Consider the following 21322-nt stretch of genomic DNA (forward strand, 5'->3'; position numbering starts at 1 on the left):
TGCTTTACAGTTAAATGTAACTAATGCTAAGATTATTAGAGTAAGTTTATTATTAAGCATTTACACTAGAGTATTTTAGTACTTATTAAGATCCTGATATATTTATAAGCTTTTAAAAAAAAAATCAGTAAATGTTAGTAATAATTGTAAGTGTGTCAGAAAACTCAGCTACCACAGTATTTCAATAAAATGTAATGAGATGTAATTTTTCCAGACCAATTTTGTATTAATCCACGAAATCGCAAAACAGAGACACCTGCTGTTCAGAAGTGGTTACTACAACTTACCAGTTTTTGCGTTATGCTACACCCGGGACTCTGGGTGTCAGTAGGGTACATATCAAACGGATAAAACCGTCTTTTAACCCGGAAAAAAATAACCGGGAACGGCAGCCGTTCCGAAACACAGAGAAATCGGGTAAAATGGCTTCACGCCTGAGCCGAATCTGGCCCACCTTGTCCCGGGTTCGTTTGAGCTCGGTGCTCGGAAGTCGCTGTGTGTCACAGACGCCGAAATCCAACGCGTCCGGCGCGGCGACGGTGTCCGATCTGCAGCCCGTGTCTCCCGCTGCTCAGGACATTCATGGACACGCAGAGGTCAGCCCGTTTGAGAAGGTAAGAGAATCAAAACTGCACCACAAATACGTTTGTGATGCATGGGAAGTAGTTAAGATTGGAATAACTGTTATTGCAAAATTATTCAAGAATGTTTGGATGCTTCCAGGTTGCTCAATAAATAGTTTTAGAATAATCTATATTAAGTTTGACGTTCTCTGACTTGTAAAAGTTTGCCTTGCATATTGTATTTTCCCAGCTCCCTCTCTCTATTGTGCATCGTCTATATGAATGAATAAAGGTGATTCTATATTTGCAAGATGAAACCCTGTGTCTATCAAATTGTTGTCTGTTTCCAGTATGGGAACATTACATTTGCGTTTTAAAATGATTTATTATTGTGTTGTTATATTTAACTATATTTAGAACATGCATTAATCTAACATCTTTAAATATGACAAATATTTTAATATTTGTCAAACAAAATTAATGTATTTTTAATATTGTTTAAATTACTAAATTGATAATTGATTCCTTCATTTTATTTTTAAATGTCACTCCTAGTCCTCTATATTCAAGTGTTCCTGCAATGTTGGCAGTGTGATGTTTGAAATCACAATTTTTAAGATGATCATTTTGGCAATTTCATACATTCGTCTGGAGGAATAAGATTCATTTTTTGGCTTGACAAGTAATACGTGTCATAAATGCATGTTTGTAAATAGTAAGTGTTTAGCTTTGTCTTCGCAGAATCCAGATTTCCATGGCTTCCATCATCAGGACTCGTATGTGGATGAATGGAACATGAGGCTGGCATTTTTCTTTGGCATCTCAGTGGCCATTGTTATCGGAGGCACTTTCATCCATTACTTACCAGATCATGGGTAAGAATGTGAATTCATTTTGTGGAAATTCTCTCACACAGTATCTTAACAATAAATATGTAGTCATAATACAAATGCCTCTCTTTCAACCATGACATTAAATATACTGTTGTAAATAGGGCTGGGTAAAAATATTGATTTTCCGATGCATATAATCTCGATATCTAATTTGAATCCCAAGATCGATCTTTTACTCCATGTGCAACCCTCCACTAGTTTGAGAGGAAATCACTTGCATTTGCAACCAAATTTCGTGCTATGTGACTAAAATGTATATATTTGTAAACTGGCTGGTAAATGTTTAAATTTCACTCACCAGTAATTGTGTAGTATAGTGGTGGCGTATTCAGCTGCGAGATCCTTTCATGTTGAGTGTAAAGTTGTTCCGTGTAATGCGTGTCCAAAGACGAGATCCACGCGACCCATTTGGATTGAATATAGTCAATATATAGTCAGTTGTTGATAAAAAAAAAAAAACAAACAAACATTTAATTCTAATAATGCATGGCATAGATGAGTTAAAGTCATTTGAGTCCTCTCTCGTTAACATGCACTTAGATCAATATTTAAGTCCTTTTGTTTACTATAAATCTCCCATTTCACTTTTACATTATTTTGTTTTCGGTGATTCACATTCAACGTATCTTTATCTCAACCACACCTATCATATCGTGTGACCATCAACACAACCAATACAAAACACTACGCTGAGTCGTTAGGTGTGTGATTGGCTTGAGTTGTGCACTAAATGCGTATCTCTTGTTGTGAATATTCTGTTGCGTATCTCTTGTTGTGAATATTCTGTTGCGCATAACAATGCACTGTGTAGCACATTGTTAATAAGTCTCTTAAAAAATGAAAATTAATACATTCCTTGGATGAAGAATCCACAACAGTTACTAACGATCTAATACTTTAATAAACTCATTCAATTACATTATTTCAGGAATTTATTACTAGTTTTCGCAAGGCCTTTTGTGCAAATTGATATTTTTATGTCACGTGCACAACCACCATTGTCACTCTGCGGTGGTTGTCACGGTGATAACAACAGCCCTATTGTACACTTGTAGAAAAAAAAAATTATTCAACTACTAGTACATTCAGACTTTTGCATTGCACTATTTAGCAAAGTGGAATATTGAAAGAAAATGTAAATCTATTATTTGCATACTAATCATAATTCCAAGCTATTTGTAAATTGATCTTCCTTAATTGGTTCTTTTGGCTTTAAGTTATTATCAGACATACTGCCTTAGCAACAGTATATTGGTTCATTTATATGTATCAGTCTTCAAGTGTGCATTTATTTTCCATTGGCCTAATTCATCAGGAGAAATAACCTTAAATATAAAATGTCTTCCTTCTGCTTTATCCACCAGTATGAGGCAGTGGGCTCGCCGGGAAGCTGAGAGGTTGATCAAACAGAGGGAAGCTTACGGTCTTCCCCTCATGACTGAAAACTATTACGACCCTAGCAAGATTATTCTTCCCTCATCTGGAGAGGAGTAGACAAAATTCTGTCAATAAATATCCTGTTAATTAGTGTTTGATTGTACATTTGACTCTCCTCAACTGTTATAATAAAAATATATATGTTGTAACATAGTGGTATGTAGTATTTTCAAATGGTAATCAGTAGGTATAACTAATACTTGCTGAAACAGCAGAAACCAGTAAAATTAACGTTGTGTTTGCAAACAAATGGGCACAATAAAGTTGGGTGCTTTTTGTAGGTTGAAAAATTTATTTCATGTCATTTGTATTATTTAAAAGCCTGTTTCCGCACAAAAGGATTGGACTTTGAATAGCATGGAAGACTAAAAATTACAAACAGGACCAATGTATTTGTATGCATACTAAATAAGTGAAAAGAATTGTACAGTGCTGCAGTTAAAGTATTAGAGTATTTGCTAGCTGGGGTACATTTTTAGGCATACAGTGGAAAGAAAAAGTATGTGAAACTTTTGGAATTAGCTGGTGTTCTGCATTAATTGGTCACAAAATGTGATCTCATCTTCATCAGAGTCTTCCCAAACAAGTTAACCTTTGTTTCATCAGTCAACGAAACATTTTCCCTGTAGCATGGTGGAGTGTCAAGGTGGTCTTTGGCAAACTTCAGGCACGCAGCAACGATTTTGTTGGAAAGCAATGGTTCCCTACGTGGTGTCCTGCCATGAACACCATGCCTGTTTAATGTTTTTCGTATAATAGACTCATAAACAGACATGTTAACCAGTTCTTATGATTCCTTCAAGTCTTTAATGGTCACTCTTTGGTGTTTTTTTTTTTTTTTTTTTACCTCATTGAGCATTCTGTGGAGTGCCCTTTGAGTCATTTTGACTGGACAGACACTTTTAGGGAGAGTAGCCACTCCATTTAGAGACAATTTGTCTGAATGTGGACAGATGAATATCTTAGCTCTTCAAGATAACTGAACACTTTACAGCTTTATGCAAAGCAACAATTCTTGATCGTAGGTCTTCTGAGATCTTTTTTTTTTTAATGAGCCATGGTCCATGTCATCAGATGCTTATTGTAAATGGCAAACTCAAAATATTTAAGTGCTTTTTATAAGTCAAAGTAGCTCTAACCCACACCTCTGATCTTGTTTATTTAATTCAATGCCAGGTTTGCCAACTCCTTACTCTAGTTAGCTTTTGTTTACGTCATTAGCTTAGAGGTTCACATACTTTGTGTATTATTCATCAAAACAGATTGTTTGTTCATTATTGTTTCTTAGATGATCAAACTAGACTTTAAGACAGATTTATCCATATATGCAGGTCATTTCAAAGGGTTCTTGCCACTGTATAAACAAATGAATGGTAAATATATTGTACGTGTCCTTTGACGTCTTTGATTTCATGAAAATTGCAATCTAAGCAAGATTTGTGTATTGGCGCATTTAATGTATATCAGTATGTATAATTATAATGATCTCATACCAAATTCACTGTGACTTCACAAGGCTTTTGCCACCAAATCTTGAGGAGAAAAGTGCACTGCAATGTACTAGTGACCATTCGTTAACATTTACATTAACGCTTGTCCATGTTGACAATCTCCATTTTAAACTGAACTGAAACAGAAAAACAGATACAAAGTGGATGGATATGGGCCAGTCAGAATGAAATATTTTTTGTGAATTAAAATATTCACCAGTGGCTTTTATTTTAGTTTAGTCTCCTTTGCAGTTATTTATCAACAAACCACCACGGTGAATGATGTCTTAAAACACATGAACAAAAATGCAACACTAACATCAATGAATAGCTACAAAAGATTGAATTACTGCTAATAATGCCAAGAAAAATCAATACAGCTGACATTTTATGAATTTCGTTAAGTGGGAGATTCCAAAAATATTGAGCATGTTCTCTTGCTTTTGGATGTCGCCGAAGCGTCTCTGTCTCTGATTGGTTGAAGCGATCAGGAATGGGCGTGCCTTTGAAGCGTGGCACTGGGTCGTACAGGAAGAAGATAAAGGAAACGAGGACATCTGAGACGAAAAAGGTAAAGACTCACACAAAACACCTTTGGTACTGCCGATCTTTATGATAATACATTTCCCATAAATTCTAGAAACAATACAGCCGATTATCCCTTTTAAAAGCCGCCGAAGTGAGCTTAAAGACGTCATTTATGTCCAGCTAGCTATGTGCTAACAGGCTAAGTGTGATGACGGAAACGGACGAACAACAAGACATCTTAAAGTCCGAACATTAGGGCTGCAACATGTCCAGAAAGTTTAATACATATGTTAATTTGAGGTGTCAGTTGAATACAAGTCCAATGCTGCCCGTGTTGACACTTATCTGGGCATGAGATTAGACGTGTCAGTTAGCATCGGGAGTAAACCGGGAAGGACTGATCAGCGCAGACATGCGGCGCTTAATTATCAACACATCTCAAAACACTCAACATAAAATTTAGCCATTTAAAGAGCTATTTATTCACGATTAAGGTCAAACACAGCGACAATAACTTGCAGACCTGACTGCACTTAGCTGTGTTTGGTGTCTAAATGAACGTGGGTAACATGGAATACTTTAAAGTGTGTTTTATTTGCTTTGATCAGTGGTTTAAGCAGGGTGAGGTGTGTGTGTATATGAGGAGGGGTTAATGCTGCAGTGCTGTAATGACACAAGAAATTAAAGTACAGATACTTTTTTATGACACCATTTTCACATATAATTGTTTAAAGCTTATCTGTTTTTATATTTGAAGTGTTTAGTATTTTTAAACATTCATGTTTCAGGCTCCTGATAGTATATATAATAAGCTAGCTAATTCCAGTGTAGGAACAACTGCCTCCTGTAATTACTTGCTGATTTTTCCATCTTTGGCAGATGGCTGCAATTCGTAAGAAGCTTGTAATCGTTGGGGATGGAGCATGTGGAAAAACATGTTTACTCATCGTTTTCAGTAAAGACCAGTTTCCTGAGGTCTACGTACCTACAGTATTCGAGAACTATGTTGCTGATATTGAGGTGGATGGCAAACAGGTGAGAATATCTATACAATCCTATGTCAGGAAGTCAACGTCCTCTGTTTGTTACTTTATAGCAGGGGTCGGCTATGGCACACGTGCCAGCATTGGCACGTGGAGGGGTAATCACTGACAAGCCAGCAACGGCGAAAGAGGGGTAGACTATTTTATTGATATAAATTCTGCACCTACATTCCAATATACATATTGATGTAATCCTTCCTCATGATCGCAGCGTGTTTTCATCAGCTGAATGGGAGGCTAAACTAGAGATGCATCGATCCGATACCTGGATCAATATCGGCTCTCATACTGACGTTTTTAAACGGATCGGGTATCGGTCTGACGAGCCCAATCCAATTCCGATACCGTGTCCGATACTTAGTAATGTTTGTTACTGTTAAGCTCCAAAAATAACAAAGAACCATAAAAACACAATTAAAATAGTTCACATGACTCACAAAAGTTTGTGTTTAATAAGTAAATATATAAAATGCACGTGCAGCTCCAGCGTGTTATTGAATGGCGCTGCTCTGTTTACACACACGCGCCTATTTTTAGCCTTCACGCATTGAACAATATTTGAGCACTACTTACAAACAACATCTCAGATGTAGATGCTCAATAGTTCGGTTCACGTATAATATGCATTTAGAACGGCACAGGAGGAAGGCGAGCGAGCGTGGGGTATATATGCAGTCCGGTTACGGTTAATATTGCTGCTACATTATCCAGTATACTAGTTAATATTAAAGTTTTTCGTAATAAGCTATACATTTATATGAAAATAATGTGTAGTTAGAGGTTTGTGTTTCTTACATATTAAAGAGGACACCCAGTTAGTTTCACACAATAATGTAAACACTGGTATCGGCCGATACTGAGATTTCCAAGATGGGGATTGGAAGAGAAAAAGTGGTATTGGTGCATCCCTAGGCTAAACACTTAATAAAGTGTGGCAAGACTCGTGAGTAAATGCGCCCGCTTTGTTTCGGTCAGGCTGCACGGATGTTAGCCTACATTCCGTGTTTCATTTGGTTGTTTTTGTTTTCAGAACAATGCGTGAGATTTCCAACCCAGCATACAGGTACACCCTCCTTAAAGGGTAACTAAACCCCTGCTCAGAGTCTGACTCCACCCACTAGCAATATTTGAAAAATGCTGGAAAAGTGGGCAGACCCCAGTGGGGATAGAGGGGACGAACCGCGGGGGGGGGGGGGCGTGCACCTGAGATCCGTAGTGACGGCTTAATTGACAGCTGCTGTCAGACTCAAAAATGGAGAGTGACTGGAGTGACGCAAGTAGCTTTGCCACGGAGCGGTCTTTTAAAATCGAGGACTTTTCTCCCCCACCTTCACCTGAAGTGGAGGAGGGTGAATTGTCTGTGGACACAGGGCCGGAGCCATATCAATTCGAGCCGCTGGCTCAAACTCCCGCATCGCGATCGGCATCCGACGATGCTAGCGAAGCAGCCGCGCAAGGGAGAATGGGGCCAGTGTCTAGCTCGTACCAAGGGCGTGGTGAGCTGGAACCTGCTTACGTCAGCTCTCACCGCTTACGTCACGAACTACCGCAAACAGCCAATAGGAAAATTCAACTGCAGTAGCCACCGTTCAACCTGAAGAGGGCAGCACTCAGACGTTTTTACACCATATATTGTAGAATTAAAACACTTTATACACAAATGTCAAAAAAATTACTTGAATCAATGACCAGTACTAATAAAGCCCCATTCTTACAGATCATTAACTAAAGAAAGTTGGTTTAGGGTTTAGTTACCCTTTAAACCACGGCCACACTCAAAGTTACATTAAACGATTAAAAGAGAAAATTAAACCCACATTGTGTGGTTCAAAATATATATTAAACCTTGAAATAAAGTTTTAAAATTTAAAACAAATAAAAATTTGCAGATGCGATTTACCGAAAATGGCTAAATAGTTGATCAGCTTTTGATGTGCGAATATCGGCATATTGTTCAGGAAAATAAAAAATGGCACTCCATGTCAAAAAGGTTGCCGACCCCTGCTTTATAGTCTTCTTTATTTTCATTTTTGTAATGAATGTTATTATGGGTCTGAACTGAAGTGGCTGACTTAAAGGAATATTCTTGGTTCAACACAGGTAAATCTCAATCGACAGCATTTATGGTATAATGTTGATTTCTTAAAAAAAAAATCAATAATCAAGGTAACAGTGAGGCACTTACAATTGAAGTGAATGGAGCTAATTTTTGGAGTGTATTAAGGCAGAAATGTGAAGCTTCTCATTTTATAAAAGCACTTACATAAATTCTTCTGTTAAAACTTATGTAGTATTTTAGCTGTAAAGTTGTTTACATCATAATTTTTTCAGTCATTTTAGGGTTTTAGGGTTTGTTGAAATTCCATCATCATGGCAACGAAGTTGAAAAATTGGTTATAAATTTACACAGAAAAGGTTAGTAAGCGATTGTATCACACTAAAATCATGTTAACATGCATATTGTTTACGTCTTGTGGCTATACTTTTGAAACAGTGAGTATTTTAATGTTTACAGATTGGCCCCATTCACTTCCATTGGAAGTGCCTCACTGTAACCCAGATTCATACATTTGTTTTTAAATAAAAGGAGTGACGAGTCAAAATTATTTTTGTCCCAATCAATTTTATGCTACAAATGCTGTCAATTTAGCTTAACCGGAATATTCTTTAAGTTGTTGGACATTGTGCGCATTTGTGAAAATATGCATGCATGGGAATTGTTTAATGGTCTTTTTAATGTTTATTACGTGTGTGTGTGTGTGTGTGTGTGTGTGTGTGTGTGTGTGTGTGTGTGTGTGTGTGTGTGTGTATGTATATATATATATATATATTAATTTTTTTAAATTTTTTTTGGTGGCAGGTGGAACTGGCTCTATGGGACACAGCTGGACAAGAGGACTATGACAGGCTAAGGCCCCTGTCCTACCCAGACACTGATGTCATCCTCATGTGCTTCTCCGTAGACAGCCCTGATAGTTTGGGTGAGATAGTCTGTGACACTGAGCTCTGCAGTGGCCAATCTTTATATACTTCAGATTTTATACTCTAGTAATTAGGGCTGGGTATTGATACAGATTTCCCGATTCAATAACAATTTACGATTGTTCAAATCGATTCAGTTCGCTATAGATTCATATCAGTATGTTTCAGTTATAATGTCCATTTAGCTTACATAATAAATTATCTCACAGCTAATGCTGTTTATTATACAAGAGACCTTCTAAATAGGTATATTACGAAATATAAATGTTACATTTAATTTGTTTTTCTTAATTTTGGTCACATTTTATCTTTTTAAAAATGTACAAATCCATGCCTTCCATGAATAAATGTGGTTTTATATTGCATATATTATGTTTTGTTTTGTTTATTGTTTAATGCATAATTTATACTATTTACAAATATAAACATTGGTTAGTAGAACACGTGGTAAAAATCAGTACTGTCTTTTTAAGAACGGAAGCTGTTCTCTACATGAGCACATAGTAATGAGAGTGGACTTGAATGGCTTTTTTAAACCTATCCGTGCTATTTGTGATTGCAATTATATGCTTTTTTATCTTCTTTTATCAACAACTGACTGTAAAGAACAGAAAGAGTATTATAGGGACTGTGTGGATCTAGTCATTGGAACGAAGCAGTGAATGGATGCTGTACTTTACTACTCAATCACTGGAGAGTGAAATCTGAACATTTACCAGCTAGTGGGTAATAACGGACATTTTTAGTCACATAGTGCAAAATCTGGTCTCATGTGAGCATACTGTAAAGGGTTGCGCGTAAAGTAAAAGATCAATCTTGGCATTTAAGCATCTATAATGTTCAAATGAAGATCGCGATGCATCGGAAAATCTTTTTTTTTTCCCCAGTCCTCCTAGTAATATTTTAAATGAATCATGTATGGGCCTAATTCTGATTGTAATCTCTATTAGCAGGGCTGATATTATTAAATGTTATTGAGTTATGAACGAACATTTTAACATTAAATTGTAAAACTAAACCTTTTTATTCTCTTTGTTCCATCCATATTTTTATGTTTAATACCATTATTCTTGGTTTATGCAATAACTTGCCTAAAAAATATTTTTAGGACTGAATTGTTCTATTCTGGGGTCACGATATCTAAAACCTTATTGTATTCACACAGAGAATATTCCTGAAAAATGGACGCCAGAGGTGAAACATTTCTGTCCAAATGTTCCAATAATTCTGGTGGGTAATAAAAAAGATTTACGGAATGATGATCATACTAGAAGGGAGTTGCTCAAGATGAAACAGGTATGTGTGTTTGTGTGCTAATACCTACCCTAAACCTGATATTTTATTGATTTAAAAAAACATTTATTTATCTTTTTGATAGGATTGTTGATTTAATGTGTTAATTCAGTACAATTAATTATATAAAAAAATGAAACATTAAATTAAGGCAATTAATCATGCCACCAGACCGTAGAAAGTAATTTTCCTATTATCGGAGCAATTTAAGCTTGAAGTACCACCTTTATGTTTTTCAAGTCTTAAGCTGCAGTTGGTTGTATAACTTGAGTAGATTTAAAAGTATTAATGTAATAGAATCGAAAAATATATATTTTATTATAGGTTAAATCCATGTCTTCAGAAGGGATATGATAGGTGTGGGTGAGAAAAAGGAAAGTATAATTTAAGTAAATTGTTGCTAGAAATTCTTCTCCCAGCCCAGTAGGTGGCGATCTGTATCACCAAAAACAAAAGAAGAAAGTTAAAGTAAAAATTGTCTAAAATATTGATCTGTTTCTCACCCAACCTATCATATATCTTCTGAAGACATGGATTTAACCACTGGAGTCACATGGATTAGGCTACATTTATGCTGACTTGTGTGATTTTTGGAGCTTCAAAATTTTGGCACCCATTCACTTGCATTGTATGGACCAAAAGAGCTGTTTTTCTTTTGCATTCCTTGCATTGTTTTGAACGTGTTTTATGCGCAACAGTAACTCTCTGTTGACATTAAGGGAAATGTAGACATAACACATTAACAGATTTTAATGAAATTGTTTCATATATTACAATATAAAATTGTAATTTTATTCCATCAGATTCATGTAGTGTTTAAAGTATCATAGATAAGTGATGCATTTAAAAAGTTTCAGCAGGGCTGATATTAGTTATGAAAGAACATTTTAACATTAAAATGTAAAACTAAACTAATTTGTTTTTACACCCATAAAATACCTCTTTTTTTTATTCTTTCTGGCAAACGGGAATGGAAATTATTGTATATGTGCTACATTTTTAAATAGCAGAGTTTTTATTATAAAGGGTAATAGCTTTCGCAACTCAGTACTCAACACTCATGATTACTTTTAAATGAGCTACTCTTTTACTCTTCAGTAGTTTTTAGGACAGGTACTTTTACTCTACTCAAACAATTTAAAAAAAAAAGTAACAGTACTTTTCTTAGTATTATTTTTCAGTACTCTTTCCACCCCTGTAATTATTACGTTACCCCAGGTTACCCCATATAAAAGTAATCCCATCCGAATAGGGCTTTAGTCAGCAGGGTAGAGTAAGCAGAACTCCAGCTGTACAGGCAACAAACCACACTGACAGCAGACAACAAAAGATGAGAATGCGTTCTTGCGTACAACAACATGCTGGATGAACATAACCCCGAATGAGGGGTCTGGAGCTGTGTTGTTCTAAGTTCCAAACTATGTGTAAATATGCTGTGTTTGATGCAACAACAGTGCAGTGCTTCTAAAGCATCTGTAATGCATGTGTACATAGATTCTTTCTTATAATAAGTCTGCCTCGGACAGATTGACTAATTGCAAAATGGATTCAATCAATGCTTTAATAGTCTACCACAATTATGTAATACATTTTAATTATCTGAATGATTATATTTATAATTATTTAAATGTCATTACAATTATTTTTATTTGGGGGCCTTTCTCTGCAAATAGTGATATTTGAGAATAATTCAATTAATCGGTATAGCATATTATTAATTTAGTTTTAATTGTTTGTCAGCCCTACTTTTTAAATGTAATTGTCTTATTGGTTAAACATCCTCATTGTCAGCATGAACTGGTTCATCCTAGTTTTGTCAGGAATTAGACTCTTCTTGAAATCAAAATGATATACTCTGAAAAGTTGACAACTATCTTTAAACAGGTATATGCATTTAAAATGTAGTCTTTCTCATCGAGAAAACAGACAAAAAATTATGATATTTAATATATATATAAAATACTGAATATAGAAAGCATTTGATTGTCCAATCATATGCTCTCTAAAATGAGAATGTCCCCTCCCCTTAATACGACATGCCTCTGACTAGGAATAGCAAGTAGCACATTATGGTTCATGGTTGTGTCATGAACTAAAGGCTATTGGCTATTTAATGAAAAAAATTAGGGACGAGCCCTTTGATATGTCCCACCACAACTTTGTGTTTCATTAGGAAATATGTGAAAACAGGAAAGAAAACTGCACTTTTCAAGCTATTTCACATCTTGAACATAACCACTTTTACACGGAAATAACATACAAACAAATTAAATAACATAAAAATAATGGAAACTGAGATTTTTATAAGAGAAGTTATAAAGATATAAAATACTAAATTACTATTGATATTGCATTTTGTTGTAATGTTGTTATACGATTATGTTGTAATATTTTGTAAGAAAATTAGGTGTACTAATGTCCTGTAAATGGTTTCTTCCTAAATAGGAACCAGTTAAACCAGAGGAAGGGCGAGACATGGCTAATCGCATCAATGCGTTTGGCTATCTTGAGTGTTCAGCTAAAACGAAGGATGGCGTGAGGGAAGTGTTCGAAATGGCTACAAGAGCGGCTCCAAGCCAAGAAACGTGGCAAGAAGAATGGCTGTGCTTTGCTATAGAGTACTGGGAGGAAAAGGGGTAACCAAACTAGGGCAAGGAAAATTAAAGAGCTATAAAGTTAATTATTTGGGGGGGGGGTTCCAGGCCAAAGGAAACTTCAGAAGATAGCTGTACTGGCAAAAAGGGACTTTGATATTTTTATGGCCAATATGCTTGCCATCAGTCCTCTTTTAAATCGATTAGTTGGCCTTAAGATTTCAGACTGATCACAAGCTAAGGAAAGTGTATTAGTAGAGTAAAGATTGATGTGTTTTCACAGTGGCTCACAATCAATGGGTTGGGATTATTTGTGATGTATTCTTTGGCCCATAACCACATCTTCTGGTTAGAAGAGCAGCATTGTAAGCAAGAATACAAATTACTTGGTCTAAAAAGATACCTTTTTTGTCACCAAGTACATTATTCAGGGTGTATAAGGCATTAGTTAGTACCCTACATTGTGTATATTACATGTCAAGGAGGGAGTCAAGACATTGGACACATGATGCAATGCTCCCATGATCCCCTTTAGAAAGCTCCCAGGGACACAGTGGCATCTTATGTAAATCATTTATACTTGTCCTTCGTAATACAATTTTCTGTTTTTCCTACTTAAACATGTTAATATTGTTGGTTAATATAGCTGGGTCCTCTGTGACCACCTGTGCTGTCAAAATTGACTGGTTTAAAAATAGTTGAAATTAGTTGTAGTCTTACAGTTTCTTAAATCAATAAGAATGAAATATATATTTCTTTTTGCCATTTGCCTATAAAATTCAAAGTAAAATGCATTAAGCAATGACCACGTTTACATGCACTTAAGAATGGGTTTTTTGCAGAAAGCGTTCTAAAATGTCATGTTAACGAGAACGCCGATTTCCTTACACCATTTAAGGGATTAAGAGAAAGGGGTTTAACACATCTAGGTTTCTCCCAGAGAAAGCTGCTAATGCGGCCATGTAAACACATACAGTGCGTTCTAACAGGTTTTTTAAGAGTGCGCATGTGCGTGGAACAGACCGAATAACAAATGTCATAGGATGGAGCCTAACATCAATCAACTAAACATTTCTGGGAGTACTGTGTGAAAAGCACATACACTATAAATTATAACCATTTATAAACACCACTGTAAAATATTGACAGTCCCTCGCGTTCTACTCTCATACATTGAGGGAATCCCGAAGTTTTACGTAAAGGGAAACACCACTTCTGAAGTGCAATTCCACTGCAGGTCACGATAGAAAGATAAGGAAACAAAGAGCAACAACTTTGGAATATCTTGAAATAAAGCAACGCAACAGAGAATAAAATAGTAAAGTCATCCTTGGATACCATGTTTGTTATTTACACAAGCGTTGGGGGTAATTAAGTTGCTGTGGAAAAAGCTGCTTACAGACAGAGCCGCATGTATACGGGAGTAAAGAGTACACCACTTATACTGTGCACATAAACAAGAACGATGCTTTCTCGCAATAACCTGCTTTCTGGTGTTCATGTAAACGTAGTCAATGATGATACAAATAGTATTTTATGTGCTTGCTTATGTATTGTAATTAAAATAAACACTTTGGGTTAACCAGCACTAGTGGAGGTCAAAGCAAAACTACAGATGTGACTGCGGTTTTATATGTTGACTGTCAGACACTGTACGATTTTGGCAATCTATATATGTTTTCTACTAGGTAACAGTGAAAGTTCTGCATAAACATCAGTTCTCACGTATTACTCTTGCCAAATGTAATATCTGTTATTTCTCACTGTATAAATGAGAAACTCCCTCCATTTTTAATACATTTTTCTTTTAATCCCTTCTTCTTCTGTACAGTATGTTTTTATTTTTGTGAAATTCTACTGGCTTATGCTATATCATTTTTGCATATTCTAATTCTTAGAATTTAAAAGTTTTAAAAGAAATAAAGGAAACCGTAGCAAAAAATGTGATTTTGAGAGAGCTGTTTAATGCCATATTATTAAATGCAAGTAATTTCTTAGAAGAGATTCTGCATTTCATTGTAAGACAAAAAGAGGCTTTGATGCATCAATTATCTTTTGTATACCAGTGCATCTTTGGATTTCCACAGACTCATTTGCAATGTATTGAAAAAATAAATTCTTATAGGGTAACTTTGCTTGGGTCTTCATTTTATGTCTATTCTCAATGATAATGTGATTAAAAATATTGATGATAGTGTACAATATATTATTTCTTTTCCAGCCATTGTAGAAGTGGTCTTCAGTAAACATAAGTACACATGCTGACATTAGTTAAAAGAACTAAAAGAAGAGGTAGATAAAAAAAAAATACCAAAATGTTGAAGGTTGTCCTGGGTCTAAAACAATCAGTCAGTTTTTAAAGTGATCTGTGCAATCCAGCAACAAATTCATGATAATAGGGCTCTGAAATATGAGGAGAAATAAGAGTCACATCCTCTTATCATTTTTGGCTTGTCATTTAAAAGTCTGTAATAGGTACAACATACTATAAAATGTATATACATCAAGGTACAATTGGTTGTATGATTTAAAAACAAAATCACTGTCTGGAGAGGATGATTTTCATTTCTGTTCTGTAAATGTAATATTAAATGAAAAAATATATACACCACCACTGCCCCCAGTCTAACGCGTACATGTTTTATGACAGTGAGTGAGCGTTTCCGGGCAAAGCGAAGGGATACATTAGCTTGCTCTTATCTCTCCCACACCTGTCTCACCACTTGCAAGTGAAGTCTCAATTATTCGTACAGTAAATCTGCTCCTGTGTTTTCTATGCTTGGGACATGCGTTGCGCCTAATGAATAAGCGTGCACTGCTCCACACAATCAGTTTCTGTGGTAAGATGTGCAGTCGAGTCAAGCGTGGAGTGCCTGGAAATTTATACATTCCAATTTTAGCCACAGGAAGTGGGGAAAACTAATTGTGAAATTTCAGAAAGTAAAAAAAAGGATACTGCATTGTGTTAATTTAACACGTTAAAAGTCAACTATTAATCGTAGAAATTAACGCATTAAATTTCCCAGCCCTAATGTATGTATGTGTATATATATATATATACACACACACTTTATATACCAATGCAAAAAACCTTAAAGGTCTTAAAAATAGGCTTCGTTTTCTTTATGCAAAATATTTTTAAATATCATCCAATTAATCGGCCTGGCTGATTTATTAGTCTATCACTAAATATAACCCTGGAATTTTGTGAGATTCACGCAATAATCTCCAGTAGACTAAGTAAAAACATAATCCTCTTCATTTTGATTTCCCATCTGACATCATGTGTGTTACAAACCTGAGTCTGGCTCTATGATGGCGTGTCTGATGAGGAAGTCAAGAACCACCATGGCACAGTTTGGCTTGAATTCCTCACTGACTAGAAGATCTTTCACCTGAGAACAAAACATGGCCCTAGTTTATGCAGTAGACATAGCATGTCATTCAAACCTAAAACCAATAAGATCCATTCACCTTCTCAATGGGGTAGTAGTAAAATGCTTGCACTTCTCCATCTCCAATGTGAGGTTGGAAATTGAGAGGCAACTCTAAGTCAAAGACAAATTGGCACTCAGGAAATACTCCTTCATCGTCTTCATAGGTGTAGCTACAGAGAGAAGAGAGGAGGACATGAATTGAAGATTCAAGATCGCAGAACGTCTTTCAATTGTGCTAAACATAGCAAACTGTTTCCAGGCAGAAATTTTGCCTGTGACAGACACTCCCTGTCTTCCATTGATCACACTGACGTGTTTTAAGCCTGTTTGAATTCTGGTCATCTTCTTTTGAAACGTGTAGAGCGCTCTGACTATTTCCTTGGAAACTGGCCAGTTGGTAGTTATTTCTGGCATCTCTGCTGTATTAATCATTCTCTTTTGTAATTGAGTTGAGAGGGATGTAAACATCAACCGCTCCCTTGATGTCTGGGTTTAAACCTAACAAGCATCTCAAATCTTACTAACTTACCAGTTACTTATTCCTTTTAAGCTTGATGCATTCTAAATATATATTTTTAATTACCTAAACTAAATAGTGGGGCAGAAAGAAAGAAACGATGATGTACCTCACAGTTCCCACAGGGAGCGCTTGCTCTGCCAGGCCTGGAGGGATGCAGGCCTCTTCATCACACTCTTTTACCATGGTATGCCTGACACTACAGCCTGCTGCCAGCCCCCCAGCTGCCTGCAGTGAGATCAGAGGTAAAACTTTGGGTGTGTAATTTATTCAATTATTATCTACTTTCTTCCATACCAGTTAAATTTGCATAAATAACTATAAGCTATGTGGACTTGTGCACTTTCAAAACATTGTAAAGTTTGTTTGAATGGTCCAACTTAAGGTTCAGCCAATGGCATAAGTTATGGGCAGAGCTATTTGCAATGAGCTGTTTAGTGGGGAATTGAGCAATGGCAGGTATGAAGATGGAAGACACAGTATGAGTGTTTGGGAAACCTGTTATTTTGGAAACAACATTATTTTCGCAATTCTGTTTGGTGGCACAGATATTATATACTCTTCCTTTAACCTGAGTCAGTTAGGTAGCAAAAGAGCTGTTCCCACTTTATATTTGGGGTCTTTTAGACTATGTACTATTCAAATACAAAAATTTTACTGCTACTGAGTTTGAGGTAGAGGAAGGTTTAGGTTAACAATGTAACTACATATTTAATTAAATGCAAGTACAATGCAACAACATGTATTACATAATAAGTACATTGTATCAAATGCATAGTAGTTAGATGCCTAATATATAGTGGGTCCAAAGAGCCGTTTACTCAACATTACCAGCATTGTTTCATAAATAACTACATGCAGCAATACACATTTTATATATATATATGTAAAGTGAAAATGTTATGTGTAATAGATGTTTTAACAGATGTAACAGTTATAATAAAACATTACAATAAAAGTCTCTCACTTATTTAATTTACTCACCCTCATGTTGTTCCAAACCCATATTTTCTTTCTTATACAGAACACAAAAGGAAAAAAATATATCTTTTCAATATAGTTCCAGTTGGTATTGACTCACTTTAAAGGTTAAAAAAGGACAGAAAATAGAAATCACATTTGTGCATCATGTTTCAAGTCTTCTGAAGGCCTGAGAGAGTCACGTGTGATTGGAACAACATGAGGGTGAGTAAATAATTACATAATTTTCATTTTAAGGTGAACAATTCCTTTAAGATATAGTATACATATATTTATATATTATTAGTTACTGTGCCACTTATTACCAGATTGTCCAATCTTCCTGGATACGTCTGTTTAGTCAAAGACCGTCGTGCCAGCCACATATTGAGATTTCCACTCGAATCACGGGTGTAGCCATTGACATGGACACCGTACCTTTTTACTCCAAATAGACCTGTATTGGGGCATTATACATTATATAAGTGATGTCACTGCTTGTTCCAAATGACTGTATAAGCATAAAAATCAACATTTCTTTGACTTACTTGTTGCTGCTCTCTCCATATACATGAGCGGAGGGTCGCAGTATCTAGGCATCACTGCGTATTGCTGAAAATAAGATACACTCTGATAATGTTGCATGGAGGAACTGACAAATATGGCCAAAAAACAGTGAGGAGCTGTTAAGTTATAATGAAGATGGGTGTTAAGATAATAATGAAGAAGGGTGATAGGTTAAAGGGATAAATCACCAAAAATGAAAATTCTGTCATCATTTACTCACTATCATGTTGTTCCAATCCCCTATGACTTTCTTTTTAGCTGTGGAACACAAAAGGAGATGTTTAGCAGAATGTTAGCCTCAGTCACCATTCCCTTTCATTTTATGAAGAAAAAAAAAAAAAAGATGCAATAAAAGCGAATGGTGACTGAGGCTAAAATTTTGACACATCTAATTCTGTTTCACTGAAGCAAGAAAGTCCTAGGGGTTTTTAAAAACAGGGTGAGTAAATGATGACAGAATTTAAATTTTTTGGTGAACTATCCCTTTAAAGCCATACCACAAGTCTTACCTCATGCCTCCAGCCTATGAGACAGGTGAATGTTGCTTCTCTCCTCAACTCCTGCAGCACCTCATCCACGGCCACTGATCTGCTCTCAAAAGTGTCAACGCTGGAGCAAAAGGTTATAGCGCTCCCGTACGGTCTAAAGACAGAAGGAAAACGACCAAGAACTGATGCTACTTTTGGGGGAATCCATCCCACCTGCTCTCCAGCCACCTCAAAACGTAGACAGCTCTCTAAACTGGAACCTGGAATAAAATAATGCATTGGTTTGTGTAGTTAAAGGAGTAGTTCACCCAAACTTTTTCATTTGTGGAACATACAATGAAAGTGAATGGTGGCTAAGGCTGTCAGTCCCTTACATTCTGCATACATATTCTTTTGTGCTGCAGGGAAAAAAGAAAGTCATATGGGATTGGAACGACATGAGGGTGAATAAATGATGACATAATTTTCATTTTTGGGGGGAAATTATACGCAAAAGTTGCATTTTACACACAGTGTATGCAAGTAGTTTGAATGAAATACTTCTGGAGACATGTCCTGTGGCGTGACATGCTAAACTCCATCTAAAACTATTTTTAAAGCATTTTGCTAATCGTTTTAAAGTTATTATGCATGCAGCTTTTATGACCTCATAGTAAATCATTTGTACCTTTAAAAATTAATTTAAAGGAATATTCCAGGTTCAACACAAGTTTAGCTCAATCAACATGATCTGTGGCATAATGTTGATTTACCACAAAAAGTAATTTCGACACATCCCTTGTTTTCCTTAAAAATTTACCTTTAAATGTATAGTAAAATAGCATATAACTTCACACAGAAAAGGTTATTAAGCGATTTCATCACATTAAAATCATGTTAACACGCATACGGATTGCCCCATTCATGTTCCTTTGTAAGTGCCTCATTGTAACCCAGATTAGGTTTTTTTAAAGGAGGGACAAGTCTAAATAACATTTTGTGGTAATCAACATTATGCCACAAATGCAGTCAAATATGCTAAACTTGTATTAAACCAGGAATGATCCTTTAAAATGAACTACTGAAGGAAAAAATGTAATTTAAAAACTTCACAGACACAATACACATTCACATATTTTTTTAACCTAAAATGTTATGTTGTTAAAACAAAGTAAATATACACGCTATGCTTCAAACAACCTTAATGACCTTTCTATGTGGCATTCATGTGGATTTACTTTTATTGACATTTATTGATGTATTTAACGTGACATGGGTTTAATTCTGTATTTCCCCACCTGGTAAATGAAAGTTGTTCATTCGACGCAGCAGTTGCAGCATTTTCTCCGACCACGAAGCCATTCTGTGACGTTTGACGGTGAATTTTACGTTCATAAATCGTGCATTAATTCGCGTGTGTGTATACTTGATTTGTCGCTTACATGCTGTCATACGCCCACGGCCTTCATGCTCGGTTCCATTGTTGCTGTTCCTGTTGATGTGAGCGCTAATTGGTTGATGCTCTATGACAAAATCCAATGAGGGTGTTGTCCATATACCGGCTCTCCCCACTAGAGGGCAAATATGTCTCAAACACTTGACTGACTGAATGCTGAATAGGCCCATTGAATCTGACCAGTCATGAAAATGCATGCTGCCACTTCTCTTAAAAGCACAAGAGAGTGCTTGATCAAGTATTATCTTTTTTTTCTGTGGAAATTGGTGCTACAGTGAAGTGGGCTGTTAGTAATTTAAAATGAAAATGTTTTAAGTGATGACCACTCTAATTTGAGTAAAATAGCCAATTAGGAGTGAGTCATAATGGTCATAATTTTTTGATTGCTCTGTTTGCTGTCTGTCAAATGATTGCACGTGGGGCCCATTTAATTGAACATGTGTACCACAACATAAACAGCCCTTACAAAAAGTGCCCATTGTTTCACCAATGCAATAGTGTAATTCTGACTAAGTTTATCTCTTTACTCAATGAATTAAATGTTTGAAATCAAAGAGATATGGTTTAACTTACAAAGACACCAGACAGAAAGAAAGAGGGACAGAAAAAATTATCTCCAACCAAACACAAAAAATATACAGACAGTAAACACTATTGATAGAGAGGACTAAGAAGTATCCAGTAGGCGGTTTTTAACGAGGAGTCAAGAAAAGCAAACAGCTCCCAGCTCACACAGCTAGCTGTATCTAAAAGTGTTGTCATGTAGCACAGAGATACCCAAGCATCATCAGCTCCAGAAATTCATTTGAACAATGTAACCTCTGTTATGCTATCATTTGTGTAATTAGAAAAGTATATTACTACAATAAATCTTCATTCAGTTTGTCATTTTTAAATGCCTATATATAATACAAAAAAAAACATTTGTTTAATACTGTGTATATTATTGCATTTATTTATTATGTTTTTGTATATTTAAACTCAGATCCAAACTGGGCAGCATTTCTGCGTGCAGAGATGAGACAACATAGGTGCTTAGCACCCTCATCTGACCATAAAACAACACTAAAGTTATCATAACCTACTGACATGTGT

At 35.8% G+C, this 21322-nt stretch overlaps 2 protein-coding genes and 1 pseudogene across 2 annotated transcripts; 2 read left to right on the forward strand and 1 right to left on the reverse strand.

Moving 5' to 3' along the window:
- The first annotated feature begins 346 nt into the window (after positions 1–346).
- Positions 347–3180, forward strand: ndufb11 (NADH:ubiquinone oxidoreductase subunit B11). Its single transcript, XM_052094711.1, has 3 exons — positions 347–614; positions 1305–1438; positions 2821–3180. The coding sequence occupies exons 1-3, from the start codon at positions 423–425 to the stop codon at positions 2948–2950; spliced, it is 456 nt and encodes a 151-aa protein (XP_051950671.1). The 5' UTR covers positions 347–422; the 3' UTR covers positions 2951–3180.
- A 1691-nt stretch (positions 3181–4871) lies between these two features.
- LOC127620849 (rho-related GTP-binding protein RhoA-A-like) lies at positions 4872–12943 on the forward strand (annotated as a pseudogene).
- Positions 12944–15080: 2137 nt separating this feature from the next.
- On the reverse strand, positions 15081–20258 carry LOC127620848 (uncharacterized). The gene is made up of 8 exons (XM_052094114.1): positions 20070–20258; positions 18814–19052; positions 18286–18349; positions 18064–18194; positions 16887–17005; positions 16298–16430; positions 16122–16218; positions 15081–15226 (listed from the first exon to the last, which is right to left on the reverse strand). Exons 1-8 carry the CDS (start codon positions 20221–20223, stop codon positions 15180–15182), a joined length of 984 nt encoding a protein of 327 aa, XP_051950074.1. The 5' UTR covers positions 20224–20258; the 3' UTR covers positions 15081–15179.
- Between the last annotated feature and the right edge of the window lie 1064 nt (positions 20259–21322).

The sequence above is a fragment of the Xyrauchen texanus genome, chromosome 27 (genome assembly GCF_025860055.1).
Source record: "Xyrauchen texanus isolate HMW12.3.18 chromosome 27, RBS_HiC_50CHRs, whole genome shotgun sequence".
In the NCBI taxonomy this organism is placed as follows: Eukaryota; Metazoa; Chordata; class Actinopteri; order Cypriniformes; family Catostomidae; genus Xyrauchen; species Xyrauchen texanus.